We start from the raw sequence: 21,887 nt of genomic DNA on the forward strand, positions 1-21,887 counted from the left end.
TTTTTAGCTATAATAATTTTTTTTTTTAGAAAATATGAAAAGGAAAAATAAAAATCAGTTTTAAATCAAGCTAATTATAAACAGTTTTGATAAAACGCAAGTTTTTATTTTAAATATTTTAACCGATTTTCCAAGTAAAGCGGATTGGATAGTGACCCGCCTAAGGAGAAACTATACATATAATTTTCAGACTAAAATCAGATCCAAAAATTATGACCATAATAGGGGAATAAAGTAAAAGTGATAACTTTTATTTTATTCCTTTTCTACTGCATTCCAATTATGTATCGAAAGACTTATTATTTATGATTTTATTATTTCTGTGTCTTAACTAATAATTGTAAATTCATGAGAAAATCGTTCCGTAAGAGTCCTGAAACAGGTGTAGGTGTAGGGAGCATTGACCTATTCTAGAAAGTCATGGGAAGACGTGCTACATCATAGTACAACTTGCATTTATAATTTAATGTTATGGTTATTATCTTAACTGTGCTGCATTATAACAATCAAAATGTATAATAATATATTAAATAATTTGTTTGTTACATTTAATCGCATTTGAGTTATGTACCGCGCCCTGTGAATACTAAAATATTAATACCACAAATTCATAATATATTTATAACAATTTTACAAGAGAAAAAATGCTGTATCTCATTCAGAAACTGGCCAAGTGTTAAGCAATACCAATAAAGAAGTAGTGTTGCTAATGAAAGTAGAAGTGAAGTGAGGTTATTTATGGGCTAAAGAAAGAGCAGAATTGGCCACAATTTAGATATCACTACTTTGGTAGGTTGATTTTTTTTGGGCATGGAACTTGCCCCTTTTGACACGGTTTACGGTTAGGTTTTTGTTTGGTATAATGTATATCTAAAAAGTACACTAAATTAATTTTGAAAGTTAAAGTGTCTAAATTTGAAGTTTTGGATATTTTTTCGATTTTGAAAGGGAAAAGGTAGGATATCTATAACTGTTTACACAATACATTGTACACTATACATTATAATAGATCTCCAATGTATTTGCTACTGCACACGAAAATAGTGGCCTTGACAATTATTGTATTAATGTGAAATCATATTATTCTGTACGATAGGCTATAATAATTGTTGTTTGTTCCGTACTTATGTCTTATTCATAAGGTTATCGTCTATGCAACACACGTCACACGGCGTGTATGTGTTTTTGGCCATTGGGAATAGAATAAAATATACTGAAAGAGCTTATACATCACTCATCAGGAACCGTTGACCCTGTTTAGCTCTTTAGTCGATGTTCGTTGTGTCATAATGGGTGTTCTTATTTATTAAGGAGTTAGGAAATTTTTGTAAAATTATTATTTAAAGGTTAAACTGCGATGTGTAATTCTTTGGTGCGCCGTCAAAAGGTGTTAAGTTAAAAATAATAATTTTTCAGTAGGAGTTACTGAAAGTTTGAAAATGTTTTCTAAATCGGTTTTTTATTACACATTAAACTTTGTTGTACCACTTTTAAACCAATATATGCTTTTAGTTTTAAGTTATTCATTTTCTTAATTAGATGAAAATAATTATAAATTTATAGTTTGTTTTTAAATATCAAATTTAATGAAGATAATATTAGCTATGTGAGAGTAGTATTTATGAAAACTGAGACTATCCCAGAGGAATGGAAGACTGCAATCGTATGTCAAATATTTAAAAAAGGAAATCCCACTAAAACAGAATTATATAGAAATTGGCACTGGTAATTTTGGAAATACCCAACTTAATAAAAAAAATGCTACGAAAAAACATTATGCTGAGTGCGCTATTTGTAAGGCATCTCAGATCCTTTTGAAGTTAAATCTGGCCTAAAATAAGGAGAAGCCTTTTCATTTTTTAACTTGGCTCTCGAAAAAATAATAAGAGACACAAACGACAACCGAAGGACGGAGATAAGTAATGGTCAAGTTATGTTAGCGTATGCAGATGACATTGTGGAAACTGTATATGTTTCAACTGAAATGATTTAAGTCGACGACCCATAAATATCTTCAAATTTTATTTTTAAATCAGAATGATATAAATTGACATAACTCTTTTAGATCTTAAAATGTTGAATATATCTTTAATACCAATCGATTTTCACCTTAACTATCTTGTATTATGTTAGTACCTAAAATCGAGTTTATTTTTTTTTAAATCTAAATGAGTCAAAACATGATTTTTTAAAAACCATGACTCAACTTCTTTTGACCACGCATCAAAGAATTATTAGTTCAGTAATAGGAAATTGTTGTATAGTAAACTGTAAATTTATTCATCGGACTATCACAGCAGCCTTTGCAGAGATTTAAAATGTTTTTTTTTACTATTTAAACATAACCGCATGCGTTTTACTTGGTCCATAGTGGTTTTAAAGCAAAATCATCCATTATAAAATCAATCGAAAGATAACAACATTTTGGAGACAAAGTTGTAGTATCCGATTTTGAAAATAATAATGTGAAAAAATTTTTTGGCTATTTAAAAAAAAAAATTGATTTTAAATGTTAAATATAAGGTTTATCAAAAAAAATAAAACGACATTGTCTCCAAAATTTTGTCATCTTTCGTTTTGTTTTTATGTATTTTTTTCATCTACAACCATCACGGAGCGAGTAACACGCATTCTGTGTAGGCATATTTGAACGTCAGTTGTGACTTGTGGGTGGCGGTTCTGTGTTTTGGCGGCAAAAAGACCGGCAGCGGACGTTATCACAATAAAACAATCTATGGTGTGTTGACAATAACGTTATCAATGGCAATAACGTTATCATGTATCCGGATATCGTTATCAGCCGACGGCGACTACGTCACGGATACCAGTTTTTGCACCTCGACGCGCCGCTGCTGAGATAGTAGATACTGGATGGATTAGTTCGTTTTTTGTAGCGTCGTCATCTACACTGTTTCGAAGCACCGTGTGATCTATATTATAATAATTCATCATCGTCGGTAAATCGTTCAATTCATTTCTATTGGGGCGGTAAGTGCCAAATAAATACTAAATTCATAACGCGGTTTTCCCACGTTGAACGCTCTATAGTCGGCGTGGGCACTTTCTCCATTCAAGTCGCGCACCGGTCGTGTGATAGTCGTCGCTATAATATGGTTATTGCTCGGGAGACCGCTAGTCTCGACCGGCCTACGTATATTTAACAACAATAATAATTACAAAACTAATATTGTACATGGATATATATAACAGCTGTAATACCGTCGATTGGCGTTCGGCTCCAGCGCGTGGTCACCGCACACGATTCACGAACAGTTTCGAATTTCGTTATAAAATATAATAACACACACGCTACACATATGTACATACATACACACACACTCAAGGAAAACTTGTTTTGTGACGCAATTCGTGTGTTGTCCAAGATCTGAGGGCGTGTATCTAACGTGCATTTCACTACTGTTGATGCTTCGTTCCAGAACATTCGGCGCTGTTTAATAGTAAAATATTATGCATAATTCATAATATTACTGCTAATCTCTCTCTCTAACAGCAACGGTAGTAGGCCTCTTCTCGCGGTCAACGCGCAACTGTGGTTTATTCTCATCCGCAGTGCGAACAAATTTCGCCCAGATAAATTTCCTTTAACTTTTTTTTTAGTTTTTACCGTTTTACCATTTAGTTTTATTGAACTTTATTTGATCAAAACAGGTAATACCAGATTTTTTTATTACACCACTTCCGCGTGTACATTGACCACCACAGGCTATACTTTCGCTGTACGTGGTTATTGAATAGTATGTGGTGGACGGCTCTTGTGTACGAATTAAAAATATTTTAATTTTTTTTTTTTTGTGTTTTGTTTTTTTTCACACACGCTACATGCTCCAGGGCCAGTGATTAGAATACCGCAATGCCGTACCAAACAGTGAAACAATTCTATGCCGGCAAGAATATATTCCTGACCGGCGGCTCTGGCTTTGTCGGAGTAGCCTATTTGGAAAAAGTCATCAGGAGCCTACCAGATGTTGGAATTATTTACGTACTGCTTCGAGCTCGCAAGGGCCAGAGCGTCGAAGAACGATTTGAAATCATCAAAAACAATTCGGTGAGTCTTATTTTTTTTTTTTTTTCAGCCGTGTCGAGTGTTAATAATACATAGAATTTAACGCTCGAAAATATTTTTACGATTACATGTAAAAATTAGTTTTTTTTTTTAAAAAAATATACTACTAACCAGCTAAGGGGATTAGAGAGTGAAATTTTCCATCTGTGTTCATTTTATGTGCATCATAAGAATTTAGACAGACAATACAATCAATTTCTCAATCTGAAAACTGATATAAATTCCTCAGAATTTCTTCTAGCGGTTTAAAGAGGAATGACTTCCGAATTTTCTTAATTTATTTGTTTATGTGTGATTTTTTATTTAACTTTTTTATGTCATTTTTATTTGAATACTGGAAAATTTTAAGTTTAAACATTTAATAAGTAAAGTGGGAAATTAATTCAATTTTATTTTTTAATTCCATATCGTATCTTCAGACCAATTGGTTGGAACAAAAATACGACTTCTTTCCTATGCTATGTGTTACATGGACAGAGATAGGAAATATAGCTCTCTAATCGTCTTATGGATTTATTTATTCTCTTGTAAATATGTCATTAGTAATGACAGTAAAGTGAAAATAATTGAAATGTAGTTTACTCTATCATTTTGTTTTTAATAAACTAATAATGTATACTTTATCCTCTGTATTTGAATACTGGTATTTAAAATTACTCTTATTTATACTTAATCTACATATTTAGTGTAATTGGAAAACCGAGTAGAAGGCAAAATATCGTAAATTATATTAATTTTTATTTCTCTGGGGAGCCAAAAAAATATATTTTGGCATGCCGATTTTTAAATTTGATGTGATATTTCACATTACAATGTCATGTTATTTATTACCTAAAATATAAAATGTATTTCACCGTCTCATGAGAGTTTTTCAATTATTTTTAAAAAAATTTTAAACATGTATTTTTGATGCTGAAGAAAACGATGGTGAAGTCAGCATTTGTCGGTCAATCTTGTTTTTCAATCTATAAACAATAACTTAAGTTTTTTTTTTAATTCAAAAATTAATCTATAATTTTTTTTATTTATAAATGTTTGGCGAAAACAGAAATTTTCCATTGTTATTAATTTTTTAGTTATTAACAAAAAACTGAGATGATAAGCATAGGCACTGATCGGTGTGCCGAAAGTCGCAATTTGGACTAGTTAGGTCAGTTATTTTATTTTTGAACTATAATTTGCTTAATAAATAAATTATTAAAAAAATACGTATTTATAATGAAAGTTTAACTAAGTTAATATTTAGTTATATTAAGGGATTCCAACCGTTCTGGGAAAATTAATTGCACCAAAAACTTTCAAATCAAAAAATGTGTCAATTAAAAAAAAAAATTGTTTAGAATCAAATTTTAACAAAAACTTTTGATTGGGTTTTTTTTTTTTTTTTTAATTATTAAGCAAGAAATGGTTAGCTTATAACTTTGCGGAACAACAATCTGACATCACATTCATTTTCGTCCTTAAAAATATGTTGGAAAAAAAACAGTTTTTAAAATTTGAATGGGGAATAAAATGAATTTAAGCTAATAAGGTAACTCAGCATAGTCATTAAATAATATTGGAAAAAAAAATTGTTTTATTAAAAACCTTGTCCTAAGAATAAAATAGAGAAGTCGACCGTAACATAAATAATATATTTTATTAACTAGACTGACATTTTTGTTTTGAAACTATTGGTTATTGAATTACACTAACCATTTTCAATACTGCCAGTTTGATTTAACTCTTGTTAATTAAAAACATTTTATGTAAATTACATAAAAAAAAAAGATTACTATTTCTGTAGAACTAGTATTTGTGAAATGATATTTATAATTGTATTTTAAGGCCTTTTGAATATGCACAGTTATAAAGTTTATTTTGTGATTTTATTATCTTTTAGGTTTTTGAGACGTTAAAAAATATGGAGGGTGGTCCCGCACTGTTGGACAAGCTTGTGCCTGTTAACGGAGACATATCTGGAGAAAAACTAGGATTATCCGACGACGATGAAAAGATGTTGATCGACAATGTGAACATTGTGGTTCATTGTGCTGCCACATTAGATTTCGAAACGGATTTGTTAACTGCTATTAACATCAACTTGTTGGGTACAAAACGTGTGGTAGACTTGAGCAAAAAAATCAAAAATTTAGATGTAAGCCTTACATATTTAATAATATTACTTATATATTTATGTAAAGAGAAAGAGATTGAAGGAGGAGTGGTCGAGTGGGTGTAGCGTTAGTTTTTCGACTTACTGTAGCCTGTTTGACGACACTCTGTCACGGGTGCTCCATTTGATGGGCAAGAGGTCTTCTGGTGAAAAAGAGCTGACATCCCGGTTTCCGGCGACGGATCGATGAGCCGTCCAGGATAGTGAAAAGAAATCATCTTATGATGGCCTTCAAGGTCTAATAAACTATGATATGATGTTTATATAAATATAAATACCTATTTAAAAAGAATAGTTTAATAATAAAAAATAATTGAATCAATGTATTGCAGTGTATGTTGCATGTTTCGAGCGCTTATGTCAATTCTAATAGAAGCTATGCTGAAGAAATAATTTACGAAGCACCTGCTAATTACAACGATGTAATTAATTATGTTGAGACAATGGATGCCAATGAGTTGAATAATGCGTCTGAAAAGTTTGTACATTAATCTATTTTTTTTTAAACTAAAATTATGAAGAGCTAAATTGGAACAAATCAAAAAATTATAGTAGTCAAATAAACAAATCATATAATATGTTAGATAAAAATTCAATGTCTATTTGGTAGTACTGTGGCGAACGAACCCAATATAATATCTAGGGCATCAAGTTTGACTTGTAATATCACACATTGTTACCAACAAATTGTAAACAAATGTTAACTATCATTCTTGTTTTATGAATCGAACATGAAATACATACATACCTTCTGTTGTGTGAAGAATGCTTTGAAAACTAACGTGATCTGCCTTTATATTGTAGTTTTTAATATGTAACAGCACATTTAATTTGGGAAAAACATACATGAAATACATTTCTGTGATATAATATAATTTTTTTCGTTCTATAAAATGATTATTTTTTTTGTCAAAACTACACAAGATTCCTGTGTAAATAATAAATAACACTTATATACAAATGTGTTACCCAACCTAAAGTTAATGCTCTTGATGTTATTTTAGCTTTTTTTTTTTTGTTATGTATTTTAATGAAAATCAATAAATCAGTCTGAATACATTTATAGTATCTTACTTATGTTTTAGAATCTTGGGTGATCACATTAATACATACACATTTACTAAGGCATTGGCTGAACACGTTGTTAATGATGTTAGAAGTAACATCCGTACCTGTATAATTCGGCCTAGTATGAGTAAGTATTTGTTGTTATCTAAACTAATTTAGTTTTTTTTATACCCTATTTATTAAGATCTCACATTATTTTTCTACCCAGTTTAATTGGTTTAATTGTAAATACAATGTCACACAATTTTATAAAATAAAAATACTTTCTCAGCTACCCATCAAAGCTAAGATGTGTGATAATTTAATATTGTACAGCCATTACTAATTTAATTGGAAAAATATATACATTATAATATATTATATTGTATTGTTAACAACAAAGGCCATTTCCAATAAAATTACAAATAATGATTTTCAAACGATGCAATTTTTAAAATTCATTCTTTTTAGTGCATTAAATCATATTTTTTATTACTATATTAAATAATAATTTATTACCAATCTAAAACTTATAATTTAAGATAGTATTTATATTTTTCAAATATGACTGTATAAGGATTTTGGGGGTTTTATGTTCCTTTTTTTAAGTGAATTAGATTTACCATTGCAAACGCAAACAATATCTTAAAATTAAAACTAATAACAAACATGAGTATAAATTTTATTATTTGAATTTACAGTTGTTGCCGCTTGGAAAGAACCTGTCGAAGGATGGACAGTTTCGAAAAATGGCCCTCAAGGTTTTATAATGGGTGCATCCAAGGGTGTGGTCAGACGTTTGCCCGTTAATAAGAAATTAGTGTACGATTACATACCTGTAGATGTGGTGGTCAACTCGATGATATCCAGTGTGTGGTACAGTGCACAGTTATCAGCCAGGTAAATTTTCTCTTAAAGTGTTCGCTGAGCTTTGTCTAAAAACGTAACGTCTAGTTCTACACTTTCACCTCGTGTCCCTTTGAATAGCATCAAATAAACCGACACGAGATGGAGCATCCGTGAGACGAGTATAATTTTCAAACATAATTTTAATAACACTGGCCACAAAAAAAAAAAGTCGTTTGACCAGACCCACCTACGGATATGTATTTCGATCCACTGAATCCGAATTTGAGGTCTGTTTGGCCCGGTTACCCTCCAGATTTGAGTAAAATGCAAAAGGTTAATTATCCTGTTGAGCCGTCAAAATTTAAAAAATTTGCAAAAAACCGAAAAAATTGCAAAAAATCATGAAAAACCAAATGTATGGAGATAAAAGAAATTTGTAGATCCAGATCGAGTATAATTTTTATGTATCTTGTTCCACTGAATCTGAATCTAAAGTTTATTTGGTCCATTAAAATTTCAAAATTAAAAAAAAATCTCAAAAAACCAAATAAATTGCAGTTATAAATATGAAAAAAAATCTATTAAACACGATTCTTAATGATTTGGTTGTATTTTTATGGATAGAATATGATCTTAGAATCTGAAAATCGACAAAATTTTAAAATCTATAAAAAATAACATGTAAAAAGAAGGTAGGAAACAATATTTTTGAATTTCAAACTGCTCTTCGTTTGTTTCGAATTCTTTTATCTTCAAATGACCTACGCAGCGGGTTCCTCTTACGTTTTCTGTTTTCTTCTGGTATTTCTCTTTTCAGCATCCAGCAAAAATCTGCCATCATGTTGAAATTCCAATTTCCTTGATACCTACTCTCCATTTCACTTATGTCTTGATAAAATCGTTCTCCTTGTTCTTCGCTGTAGTCTCCAAGATTTTCAGGAAAGTGGTCCAGGTGAGAATGCAGGTAGTGTAATTTGAGATTCATCAAGCAACCCAAATTTTTGTAGTTTGCCATCAATTCTTCAATTAAAGTCTCGTAATTCTCACTTTTATTATTTCCCAAAAAATTCTGTGAAACATTGTTAAAACTTACCCAAGCTGCTCTCTCCGTGTCGCTAATTTTTTCAACAAAATTGGCGTCATTAAATAAAGTTCTAAAATGCCCTCTTTTAACTTTGCATCACTTATCGCTGGAAATTTTTCTCCTAAGTACTGAAAACAATCACCATCTTTGTCAAGAGCTTTGACGAACTGTTTTATAAGACCCAACTTAATATGCAGTGGTGGTAGCAAATATTTAGAGGGATCAATCATTGATTTCCGTATAACATTGTGAGAACCTGGATTTAATTTTTCTCTTGTTGGCCATTCTTTCTTAATATAGTGATTTTTTCTGTCCCTACTATCCCACAAACATAAAAAGCAAGGATATTTTGATAGTATTATGTTTGAAGTATATCTCACACATTGTCGGCTACAATCGCAGCTATTTTTTTTTTTCAAAATACTTTCAAGCACTCCCCTGCTAAGTAAATTCTAAATTAAGCTTACCATTCTTTTCACCAAATGTATTAATTATATTTATTAATTATTTTATTATTATGTTCAAATAAAGATATATTTTAATAATAATTAAATAACATGAATGATATATTTTACATTATGACTTGAACCCAAATCTGAAGTTTAACCTTATGTAGTTTGCGCAAGCACACTATCAACTTTTGAAATTCAAATGGGATCCCTTACATTTTTCGAAATATTCTGTTAGCATTTAATATTTTGAAGACAAAACTGTTAAAAACCATTTTTTATACTCAACTGTTGTTTAAAAGTTATAGCTATTTAAAGTTCAAATTAGTGCACTATTAGGAAGCATTTATTGCTATATTACAGACAAATAATTTGGTTTTGTTTTGAAAAAAGTATAATATATTACCTGAACTATTATTTTAAAGAAAAAAATATACTATAAAATTGAATTAACTGCCTTAATTGTCATTTTTCGGTTTTTTGCAAATTTTTTAAATTTTGACGGCTCAACGGGCTTAATTAACCTTTAGATTCAGATTTATCGGATTGAAATACAAAGAAAACATACTTGATCCGGGTCCACAAAAATGTTTTCATCGCTGTTATTGCAGTTTTTCGCAATTTTTTACATTTTTGGGTTTTTGCATTTTACTTAAATCTGGAGGGTAACCGGGCCAAACAGACCTCAAATTCGGATTCAGCGGATCAAAATACATATCCGTAGGTGGGTCTGGTCAAATGCACAAACGACTTTTTTTTTTTTGTGTGCCGGTGTAATCAATAACCCCAAAGATATGGAGAAAAACTTATAATCTAACTAATTTTTATATAAATTATTAATACATATATATTTTTTTTTTGACAAGACGTATCACAAGCGTGTACATTTCTTTTTTTTTTAAGATGCTTATAATTATATGAGTGTGTCCTGTATTGAAAAAAAACTCCCAAACTAATAACATTGAAAATTTAAGGTTTAAATAATTAAATAGCGTAACATATTAGAAGATACTATATGTTATTATTAATACTATTTTGGCAATACGGGTGATTGATTCACAAAACGTAAGACCTATTGATTAAATTGTTGTATTTAACTGTTTTAGTGATCCTGCTGTGACTGGTCAAACTCCAGTATTTCACTGCACTACCAGCACTTGCAATCCTTTCCGTTGGCACGATATTCAATCCAGGATGAATGACAGTTTAAACGAATATCCAATAAAGGGTGCCGTATGGTATCCAACACTCAAATTCTTGCCTAATCTGTTCATGTATTGGATATCATCTGCCATATTTCATTTCATACCTGCCTATATATTGGACACCGTCACAAGAGTATCTGGAGGACGTCCCATGTAAGTAAATTAAATTTACACAACATGTTGATATTTTAATGAATAACGCATAACTCTTTGACTAAACTTGACTAAAAAATCAAGTGTTTAAATAAAATACATTCACTAAAATAAAAATGATATTAAATGCTTGATTTTTGAATAAGATTAGTTTTAATTTTAAATAAATGATTTTTCAGTTTGGTCCGTATGCACAAAAATGTTAACCGTTCACTCAGCAAACTCGCTCCTTTCATATTTAACGAGTGGAAATTCGACAATGCTCGTACATTACGTTTGCACGAAGACTTGGGTGTTGATGACAAGCCTGTGTTTTACGTTGATCCCACTGGTGTACAATGGACGCCTTTTTTCATAAATTTATCACTAGGTGTTCGAAAATATTTGCTCAAAGAGAGTGAGAAAACTTTGAAAGCGGCCATCAAGAAAAATTTTATGTAAGAGCTCATTGGTTGTTCTCGACTTGGCAAGGAATATGATTAATGAATATTTAATTTTTTTTTTAGACTTATGTGGTTGAACGTGGCTTTGCAAGTGTCCATTGTTCTATTGATTTGGTATTTAGCGTCTCTCGCGACTGGTGCGTCATTCTTGTCGTGCTACTGGGCTGGCTTGGCGGTCATTGTTTTTGGATACTTTTTCTAAATAATCACTTTAATTACTTTATTTTTTATAAGAAATTTATTTGTCTTTTAACCTGTACGTTAATAGATACTAACGTACTAATATGTGTATACAAACGGGTATTATCTTTAAAAACTATTTATATAACACTTATTGCAATGTACGTTTGTTATTACTCAATTGTGTAATTATGCACACAGTTTAATGTGGTCAGTATTTTATTTTATTTTTTATATTTTATTAGAAACGTTTTTCTTTTTTTATCAACTATAATTTGTATTTAAAGAGCTTGCATTTTTTATAATCTCAAGGTGTTGTATTATAAAATTCTACTATCAAGCGTGATACTCTCAGAGTAGAAATACAAGTACAAAAATTACATTTAGTTTTCCTACAACGTGTAGGATAGTTTGTTATCATTTTTACGATTAAAAAAAAAAAAAAAAACAATTAAGATGTAAGCAAGTTGAATAAAATATATATTGTTTGTAGTCGTTATGGATCTAGTTTATTTTTTGTATCGTTTTCAAAAATTGAGTTATGACTTTCATCGGTGCAACAGTTGATATAACAATAAGGTGGTTGCAGACATGTTTGTAACATCGTCACGCAGTGTCGATAAACAAATTACATTATAACTAATGTAAATCTGTAGATGTTTAAAATATCAATGAAGTTATAAAAATAAAACAATACCTTTCATTTGCATATATATTATAAATGCCCAACAGAAATAAATATAAAAAAAAACCCCCAGACATGTTTTAAATAACTAACAAACATTTTCTTTAAGTCAAATTATTGTATTTAAGTTGACAATTATGTCTATAATTAAAGTACTTAAATATAATTAAAGTAGTTATAATCTATAGACTAAATCTTTAAAGATATTGGTTCAAGTGATAAGTAGTTATTGTAGGTCTAAGCACACAAATTATGAGTACACATTGGTTGGTAATATTCAGCAACAAATCTAAAAACTATGATCAACAACTAAACTAAAGGTAACTACAATATTTTTATATAAATAACTAATTCTATGTAGTTCTAAAAACGAATAAACAGGTAAAACAAAAATTGATTTACCAAGTTGGTAAATGCAACAATATATTTTGATAAGCTAATTTTTAAAATACTATTACTACTATATATCATGTAGTCGACTTAATTTTATGTTATCGTTTAATCACACAATTGCCATAAAGTTATTATCACAAGGAGCTAAAGTGGTTTGAAATGTCTTTTGGCAATAGCGATGGAATATTATGTTCAGTTGTGTAGAGTTCCGTTTACATAATACTTCGTATGTAACGAAACAACCTCCTAAATCAGGAATGTTTATCAAAGAAATGATCCTTGCTAAATGTGCGGCAACTCTTTTGGTCTAATTGTTTTTTGGCAATATCAATATCTGAATGAATCGTCTTGATAAGATCATCTAAAAAAAAAAAAATACATAATAATAAATTCTAATTCTCTGTTGTCGTCACTAGAGACATTATGATAATTCTAAAATGAGTAACTCTTTTTTCTTTATTAGTCGAGTGTTAGTTTTTATAAAAAACACAATGACAACTTACTATGACAAAAAAATACCTTATTTTTAGGTTCTTACTATTTGATTGAAATTAAAGAAGGAAAATGTGCCTACACTATAAATTAATATGTACGGAGGTTTAAAAAAATGTATTTTTGTCATACCAACAGAATCAAAATCCATTTCCGGACGGACGTATCCAACGACGATTATCCTAAGATTTGATCCGTAAAAATCTTCTTTAAATTCATGGAGTATATGTATTTCCTAAAACAATAATTATACTCATATTAAATACTGCAGCGATAATAACAATAATACTATAATAGCAACCACATACCATCGACTTTTCTTCGTTTTTGTAAAATGGATTCCAGCCGACGCTCATGACCATTTTATGAACAGGAAAGTTTTGTACTTGAGCCCAGCCATAATATACTCCAGTCGTCATTTCTTCAGGCATCTTATCAATCACATCTTTATGAAGATTAGCTGAATACAAATAAATTAAGTACAGTTTAGTTAAATAAAAAAATAAAAAACCTTTATTAGGACGTAAAACTTAAATTTTTTGTTGGTGGTCAGAGAAGTATTGTAAATCTAGTTAGTCTCTGGTTGGTAAAAAGTTAAGCAAAAATACTTTTTGAGTTCTTAGTCATTTAACTTTTTAGTTATATGAATATACGGAAGATAATTTGTGGTGCAATAGAAAGAATAGATAACAATCATAACTCACTGCATCTCTCCATCTACACTTTTAAGTGTTAATAACTCATTTTAATTTGTTGACTTGGCTATATATAACAACGAGTTATTAGAAAAACGCCGATCAATCCTAATATTAAAAAAAATAATTGTATAATTGTGTGTGAATTCTACACTAAAAGCACAACCCTCAGCTACAATGACCACGACTTTCTTTACTCAAATATCTTAGTCAAAACTTTTTAGCAAATGTTACACCTAGCTCATTAAAACATACAATAGAAATTTATACACATACATTTAAGACAAAAATATTAAACTGCAAGAGCACTTAACTGCATTTTTAGCGAATTATTATTTTATAAATATTTACTTCAAATAGGATTTAAAAAATGATGTAACCTTTTTATTGCACCTTGCTTATATGTTTATTATGTCATCCTTAATCACAGAGGAAAAAAGTTTTAAGGGCGTTTTTCTTATTAACTTTTAGGTAAACTTTTATTATTACTACTTTAAGTACTTTCAGTATTTAATTTTGGAGAGCAACTCTGTTATTCAGTAAAATAACTTGTTAAGTTAAAAAGTTATAGAAAAAGGAATTTATAACTAATTGAATTTAAACTTAACCTTTAATGCCCAATCTTTCTAATTATAGTATGATCAAAATACATTTAAGAGCATCTTAACTTAGTAGGTTTCACTTGGAACCGTATAGTCACAGTTCCGGAGCACGATTTATTTTATGGTTAATCCCTTTCAACACCCGTGCGCTAAGTAATTTTAAATTAACCATCGAATAGCTGAAACTTATGTGTGTTACCACACAATAATAATCATTGATGTTTGTAAGCGGGACAAAATATTATTCAACAAATTTTTCTATGAAATGGAAAATTCGTTGAACGCCATCGCCACACATAGGTATATTATATTATTACAATCACTGGCCAAGTTGTACTTTGCCCTCTTAACTAGTAGGTATTGTGAAATATTATTGTGCAACAATTTTTTTTGGACACGACAATGAAGGTTTTACGCCAATATGAAATATTATACAATAGCTGCGGGGGTGCATTCGCGAACAGAATACCTACTACCGAATAACAATAATTAACGCTTGTTAGATATTATCTTTGTTGTTGTCGTTGGTGTGTCACTGACCTGTTGGAATACCCAAGTGTTTGGATCCTCGTCCGAATCCTTTGACGACCAAACCGCTACCGTAAAACGGCAATCCGAATTCCTTTTGTTCGGTCATGATCAACGATTCGACGATGAATGAATTTCACTATTGAGAGCAAAGCTCAAAACAAGCCCGTTGCCCGTAAAGGATCCGGGATCGGCTGTGCAAATCGACCGACCAATAACAAACAGCAGCGGCTATCCGATCAGCAGCCCGCTTGGTTTCTTATCACAAAACAACTTAATCGTGATAAGGATTAAGGGTGTATCCGTGTATTCCTTTAAAGTTTTTTATTCGAAACAAAAAATATTATTATTAAAAGATGCCACAACTCATATGCCGCTATATTATTACACAATACACTATTATTAAAATATATATATATATATTATATAGTTATCTCTCTTGCTAATTGCCACATCGATCATACACACACAAACATATGACTATAAATTAATTGACTTACTACTCGCCACACGAACGCCAAACGATGGTTGTTGTGAAAACCGTCTGATGAAAATTGAAATCATATTATTTCACTGTCGTCGTTTATATTGTTTTATTACTATGTCGACCTCGGAACTTTTAATAACTATCTGGACTCTGGAGCAGTCAGCAGAGGATAAATTATGACTATGGTTTTATTAACTTACAGCCGTTCCCCGTCATTAATCATACAGTCATCATTTTTTTTTATTTCGCTTAACCGATTTTATCTGGTCATTGCACCGAGTTGAGTGTTTAATATAATAATATACAATATATATGAGTTATATTAATTATTGTACAAAAACAATATGATTATTATTGTGGACGTCCAGTTCGGTAAACCGTTAATTAAAAATTGTTTGTGTTTTTCTACGGATAGCGGTAGCGATGATTGAAATTGGATGCAATTTCTTGATGTCTTCTTAATCGTATCGAATACTGCAATAATCAATACTAATTATTTGAAATTTTGAATTTCGACTTTTTCATGGCGCGAACGAGGCATAACGTTGCATGGAAAGAAAGATCATTCTATATTATCAGCTGTGGATAATATTCTTATGTTTTTCTCTGATAACAATTATCGGCGGCCAATATCATTGATAACAGTAATAGTATTTTCTCTGCAAAACTAGCAAATTTCCTCAACAAATTAATTAATGCCATAATTAGTTAAAATACATATATTTCTCTTTACACACACCATCAAATTGTGTAAACATATATATATTTCTAAAATAAATTTAAATATATCTAGATGATTTTCGTTGGTATCGAGTGAACGCCACTATCGGTGCTACGGTATTGCGTTTGGAGCGTAGGCAAAATGAAATAGACCAGAACACCAACACCTAACGAAAGACACGGTAAGCGCAAGCCCTTATTTTTCTCCTCTTCATTTTGATAATTTTCACATTTTTCATAATGTTTGGTTCCATGTAGTGTACTTGTAATTGTATAGCAATTTACAGCCTTATTTAAAGAAAAATACTTTTTTTATAAATTGCTTAGGATTATCCCTACTTAGGTTCTACAAAAGTAGCCTATTAATGACTCTTATTAAATTCGATTCTCGTATGTATATGTAACTTAGATATATATTCTCGTTTTCCCTGAAATTAAGGAAGAACCCAAAACAAAAAGGCACAAGAAGACTGATAATTTTTCTGTTTTATTTGTTTGATAATTACCTAAAAAATGTTTTATGTATAATGTAAAACAAATTTGACTACAAACATCGAAAAATATGGTTGTTTTCAAAACAAACTGAAAAATATTGAATTTTTGTACACCACAAAAATCTGTCCATAATATTATTGTTTTAATTAAAAACTACTAAAAGGGTATTTTCAAGCGATAAAAACATATATTATTCCTACATTTCCAAGAGGTTTTATTATTTTTATGTTATTTGTTTGGCCAATCATACATTATATTAGATTCCAAACTCGTACTTTTTATAATTTATATGTACTATGATATTGTCTGATATGTAAAAATGTGTTAAAAGTACTACAGACTTATTGTGGGTTTATCAAACAACACCTAAATGTATTATATTTTATTGTATTAATATTTAATAATATAGCAATAAAATAAACTAGGAGCCTTTTGGTTAATCCGTTTTTTAAACTATGCAATTAATAATATATTAATATAAAAGATTAAATATAGTATAGAATGGACAATGGTTGTATACGGATTTAACGTTAATTCGTAATAGTTTTAACACAGTGAATTACATGAATGCAGGTAAAATAGTGTTGTCTGTCGTTACATTAGCTACCATTTTGTTTTAAACAAATATTTATAATGATATAGCTAGTGGAATTTACAACAATTAAGAGGAGTGGTATTTTTCTACAATAAGATAAGCATTTTATACATTTCATACATAGCTTAGCTGAGAACTCAAGTCTTAAATCAAAAAAAGGTTTAGCCAACAATTTGAGTATTAAGTCTTGTGACACTCGGAGTTATTAAAATTAAAGTATTTTCATTAGTTGATGGTGAATTTTAAATTATTTACCCCTTCAAATTTTCTTTTAGCCAAAAAATATGGTACCCCGTAAAGTTTTTCCGATAGAATATATAATAACCAATAAAACTAATAAATAACTAGTAAAAAAACAAATAATAATCACAATAAATTTCAAGCACATGTTTTCCACTTTTTTAATATTATCAAACCATAAATCAAAATTACAAAAACCGTTGCACAAAGCTCAACATATGATAAAGAGAGCTGTTTAAAACAAAATTGTTTGTGTGGTTCTCTAAATGAAATGAATCATGGTTTTGTTTGTTTACACTCGGCACAATAAATCTATTTAAATATTTGTCCATCTCATGGCAATTGGCCATAGATTTGATTACACTGAACAATTTGAAACCATCCGCAAACATTAACAATTTACTGTGTTTTAACTCAATACCTAAGTTTAAACATATGTATTTAAACAAGAACAGGGTATAAATGACTTCCTTTAGGCGAACCGGAACTAACAACAATGTCAGGAAACTCATTACACACTTTCAATAATTGAGTTCGGTGGATATCCATTTAAACATTTTACCGTTTGCCGCATAACTTATCAATCAATAATTTATGATCAACCGTATCGAAGGCCTTTCTAATATCCAGTGTAAATTGAGCCAATTTAAATACCCTTTGATACATTGTTTACTAAAATACTTATAGAACACTACCCAATTGGAGAACACATACATAATTCCTACATTTCCAAGAGAGGTTTTATTCTTTTTTTAGTCCTACATTATTATTCAATTGTAAACAAGTAACAATAATTCTAATAAGTTTTTGTTGTTCACGTTGTGTTCTATCATTAGATGGCCTCCCTCCTCATATTATATCACCGTTTTATTTTTTCTGTATATTAATGTTACTATTTGCTTATTATGTCTCGTAGCATAGATTGTAAATATTCTTTAAATAAATAAAAATAAAAAAGTTTTTGTTGTTAATTGTTTGAACCTAAAAAGATAAAATTATAATATATAGGTATATATCATTATGTTATATTCCAAACTAACACATTTTTTTATGTACTATAATATTGTCTGACATGGTAAAAAAAAAGGGTTAAAGTACTACAGACTTCATTGTGGGTTTATCAGACAACACCTAAATGTGTTATAAAAAACAATTATTATTCTCATTCAACTAATTATTATCATTGAAAAATAACATTATAATACAATAATTGCATCTATTGCAGGTGACGTCATGCCGACCGGAACCATTGGCATACTGGGCGGCGGTCTGGGTGGCCTGAGCGCCGCTTACTATCTGAAACGGGACAAACCCGACCAACCGGTTTCGTTGGTCGATTCCAACGACTACGCCGGCGGTTGGATACGGTCTTGGGCGGACAAAGACTCCGGCGTCGTCACCGAGTTGGGTCCGCGGACGATCAGAGGCCGCGGCGAAACGGCCAACAACACGTTCGGGCTCATCAAGGAGTTGGACATCGACGACTTGGTGCGCACCGTCGGGCCGGACGCCAGCGCCAGGTACATCTACGCCAAGGGCGACACGCATGTACTGCCGAGCGGTGCGCTGCGGGCCCTGTTTGCGGTCAACACGCCGTTCACCCGGCCGTTGGGTTACTACGTTTTGCGCGAGTGCTTTCTGACCAACGGTGGCGCCGAAGTCTGTGCGGACGACGACCACGAGGAGGAGAGCGCTTATGATTTCTTCCACCGGCGGTTCGGCCCAGAGATGGCCGACTATTTGATTTCGCCGTTGATGTGCGGCATTTGCGGCGGTGACGCCAAGACGATAAGCGTCAAGTTCATGTTCCGGCACTTGTACGAAGCGGAACGCAAACACGGGTCGGTGGCCGTGGGATTGTTGAAAGAAACTTTGGCCGGCCGCAAAAAGCGCGGTAAAGACGTGGACGGACAGTCGGGGTTGACGGCGGCGCAACCACCGCCTGTGTACTACCTGGACGGTGGACTACAGCGGTTGACGCGCATCCTGCACTTGCGAGCCGAAAGCCTAGGCGCATCAGTACAGCTAAACACCGAGTGCGTGGAACTGCACTTGTGCAACAAGGGCGGCGGCGCTACTGCCGTGCTGAGCAACGGCAAGACGCTGGAATGCGAGCACGTAGTGAGCACGATACCGGCGCGCCGGTTAGCCGAGGTTTTGGTCGGCCACGACGGGTTGGCTAAACTGTTGAGTTCCGTGCCCACCGCTACCATTGCCACGACCAACCTGTCATATGACGACCCGGACGCCCTGGCGCCGTACAAGGGATTCGGCGTGCTGGCCGCTCCTAGCGAAGGCCTGTCGCTGTTGGGCATCACGTTTGACAATTGCGTGTACGGCCGCCGGGACCGTGTAGACCTGACCGTCATGATGGGCGGACACGCGTTCGACAAACATTTCGGCGGCGACCCGGCACTGACGTCCGAAGAAAGCCTTACGGTAACCGCCGTGGACCATGTACGCCGGGTGCTGGGCGTCCGCGCCTTGCCCGACAGGTACGGTTCCCGCGTGCTGTACGACTGCATACCGCAGTACACCGTCGGCCACTATGGCCGGGTGACGCAAATGAAGGATTACATATTCCAAAATCGGCTACCCCTGACATTGGCAGGCTCATCGTACGCCGGTGTCAGCATCAATGATGTCATATTTGCATCGCTGAAGGCGGCCAAAAGATTGCTCCGAAAATCTTGACCAGCCTTAAATGTGATATTCCAAAATAGTAGTAACAGTATTTTCGGTTCTAATAAATATGTTATTATAATTATACAATCAAACAACGGTATTTTTGTTGCAACATATTATTGTGTCGGTGATTATTGTAATAACAATATATCTAGTTACCAAAAAAACATGTATAATTTACTAGTGTGCCGGTTAGGTTAGGTGTAATTCCAAATTATCCGCATTATCTTTTGTCGCAACCATAGAGATCAAATCTTGAGACTACCACATTTTGTAATCTGCTACAGCTACACCACCACATAAATTATACTTGCTAATAATGACAACAACTTCTAAATATTGCATTTAAAAAAATTCTCTTGTATGTAAAAATTAAAAAAATGTTAAATCATAAATTATATGTTTTTTGATTTATTTATAAAATTCACAGATCGAAGGAATGGTTATTTAATATATTTTCTGAAATAGGGTTTTGTAAACAAAATGTTTATTCTATAATAATATACAGCCAAATATGTGAAACGTTGTGTACAGAGTACATATTGTTTCGAAATTTGCACTTTAAAGTCTATATAAACAGAGGCGACGCGTGCAGCTTACAATAATAATTTTAAGCAAATACTAGTGATTTGTATAAATCACAACCTAACCTAATCGGTGACATACCATCGAGTTCCTCGACATTTTAGATCCTCTAGATAAAATAACTTTAAAAGTAATTATCCAAAACTGGTTGCCGACCAATCAACATTTTCAGTAAATTATTCTTATTTAAAATGGCTGTGTTAAATTAAAAAAAATCTTAAAAATGTTCACTAAAAAAAAAATTATTCAATTTGTCAAATATTTGTGGGACATCCTGTATAGGTACCTTGTAAAACTACAAGTATGGATAACATAATTATAAATAAATTATAAGTTATAACCTAACCAAACCGGAGTAGGAGAAAGAAGGGCTTTTGGCGTTTAGATCTTTTAAAAACTTCTTCAGGGTCTCTCAAAAATAGCAGCAATCAAACCTAACTTGATAGCCCCAAAGGCCCAAGGGCTTAATTTTTATCCAATTTTATGAAATTCAAATTTTTAGTGACTTTTTCAATAATGTATTAAACCTGTCCAAAATCCGCTCTATTGTTGCAGGACATAATATAACATATTATGAGAATATGATTCATTCGAATTATATTTTAAAACATAATAATGTACGCAAAAACACTTGTGAAGGTAAATTTGTGTTAAAAATTACAGTTTTGAAATGTACAACTTAAAATATTGACATCTGCGCCGCTTAGTACAATATAGACATAATGTCAATTAGTTAAAAACTCGCAGACAGGTGTTTTGCCTAATAAATAGTGTTAACAAGCAGTAACCGCATTATTCATTGTAATTATATCCAGATCTTTGGTGGTATAGAGGGGGGGGGAAGACTTGAAGAAACTCAATAGATATATATATAGTGAAAACACTTTTTCACAAGTTTTTATTGTTATTCAACCCCCTCCCAAATTGGATATTTTATTATAGTAAATTTTTTAATTGAGAATATTTTACTAAAAATTGTCGACTGGTTGATAACCAATTTTGAACAGCTATTTTTAAAGTTTCAAGATCTTAAGTT

General features: G+C 31.8%; 3 protein-coding genes across 5 annotated transcripts; 2 read left to right on the forward strand and 1 right to left on the reverse strand.

The window, feature by feature from the left end:
- Positions 1-2,845: 2,845 nt before the first annotated feature.
- Positions 2,846-12,148, forward strand: LOC126844155 (putative fatty acyl-CoA reductase CG8306). Of its 3 annotated transcripts, XM_050582054.1 has the most exons (10): positions 3,056-3,553; positions 3,619-3,669; positions 3,850-4,066; positions 5,967-6,221; positions 6,572-6,717; positions 7,325-7,434; positions 7,988-8,186; positions 10,775-11,026; positions 11,206-11,463; positions 11,533-12,148. In XM_050582054.1, exons 3-10 carry the CDS (start codon positions 3,872-3,874, stop codon positions 11,669-11,671), a joined length of 1,554 nt encoding a protein of 517 aa, XP_050438011.1. In that variant the 5' UTR covers positions 3,056-3,553; positions 3,619-3,669; positions 3,850-3,871; the 3' UTR covers positions 11,672-12,148. The 3 variants fall into 3 exon arrangements, with proteins under 3 accessions (XP_050438009.1, XP_050438011.1, XP_050438010.1); XM_050582052.1 differs by lacking the exons at positions 3,056-3,553; positions 3,619-3,669 and adding an exon at positions 2,846-2,988; XM_050582053.1 differs by having other exon boundaries at positions 3,056-3,669.
- A 284-nt stretch (positions 12,149-12,432) lies between these two features.
- Positions 12,433-15,294, reverse strand: LOC126844156 (riboflavin kinase). Its single transcript, XM_050582056.1, has 4 exons — positions 15,057-15,294; positions 13,528-13,679; positions 13,352-13,454; positions 12,433-13,088 (listed from the first exon to the last, which is right to left on the reverse strand). Exons 1-4 carry the CDS (start codon positions 15,151-15,153, stop codon positions 12,979-12,981), a joined length of 462 nt encoding a protein of 153 aa, XP_050438013.1. The 5' UTR covers positions 15,154-15,294; the 3' UTR covers positions 12,433-12,978.
- An 885-nt stretch (positions 15,295-16,179) lies between these two features.
- LOC126844541 (protoporphyrinogen oxidase) lies at positions 16,180-20,382 on the forward strand. Its single transcript, XM_050582816.1, has 2 exons — positions 16,180-16,433; positions 18,807-20,382. The coding sequence occupies exon 2, from the start codon at positions 18,815-18,817 to the stop codon at positions 20,273-20,275; it is 1,461 nt and encodes a 486-aa protein (XP_050438773.1). The 5' UTR covers positions 16,180-16,433; positions 18,807-18,814; the 3' UTR covers positions 20,276-20,382.
- The last annotated feature ends 1,505 nt before the right edge of the window (positions 20,383-21,887 follow it).

The sequence above is a fragment of the Adelges cooleyi genome, unplaced genomic scaffold (genome assembly GCF_023614345.1).
Source record: "Adelges cooleyi isolate 19-005CV unplaced genomic scaffold, UGA_ACOO_1.1 ACOO_flye_CR_arks_rails_tigmint_CR_PRNA_651, whole genome shotgun sequence".
NCBI classification, from domain to species: Eukaryota; Metazoa; Arthropoda; class Insecta; order Hemiptera; family Adelgidae; genus Adelges; species Adelges cooleyi.

Bases quoted from the DNA above. Each gene is read 5' to 3' on its own strand.
- LOC126844155 (XM_050582052.1), top strand. From the start codon at position 3,872: ATGCCGTACCAAACAGTGAAACAATTCTATGCCGGCAAGAATATATTC. The intron at 4,067-5,966 runs GTGAGTCTTATT...ATTATCTTTTAG, and splicing joins AAATCATCAAAAACAATTCG to GTTTTTGAGACGTTAAAAAA. The intron at 6,222-6,571 runs GTAAGCCTTACA...AATGTATTGCAG, and splicing joins AAAAAATCAAAAATTTAGAT to TGTATGTTGCATGTTTCGAG.
- LOC126844156 (XM_050582056.1), bottom strand. From the start codon at position 15,153: ATGACCGAACAAAAGGAATTCGGATTGCCGTTTTACGGTAGCGGTTTG. The intron at 13,680-15,056 runs GTCAGTGACACA...ATTTGTATTCAG, and splicing joins ACACTTGGGTATTCCAACAG to CTAATCTTCATAAAGATGTG. The intron at 13,455-13,527 runs GTATGTGGTTGC...TTATTGTTTTAG, and splicing joins AAAACGAAGAAAAGTCGATG to GAAATACATATACTCCATGA.
- LOC126844541 (XM_050582816.1), top strand. From the start codon at position 18,815: ATGCCGACCGGAACCATTGGCATACTGGGCGGCGGTCTGGGTGGCCTG.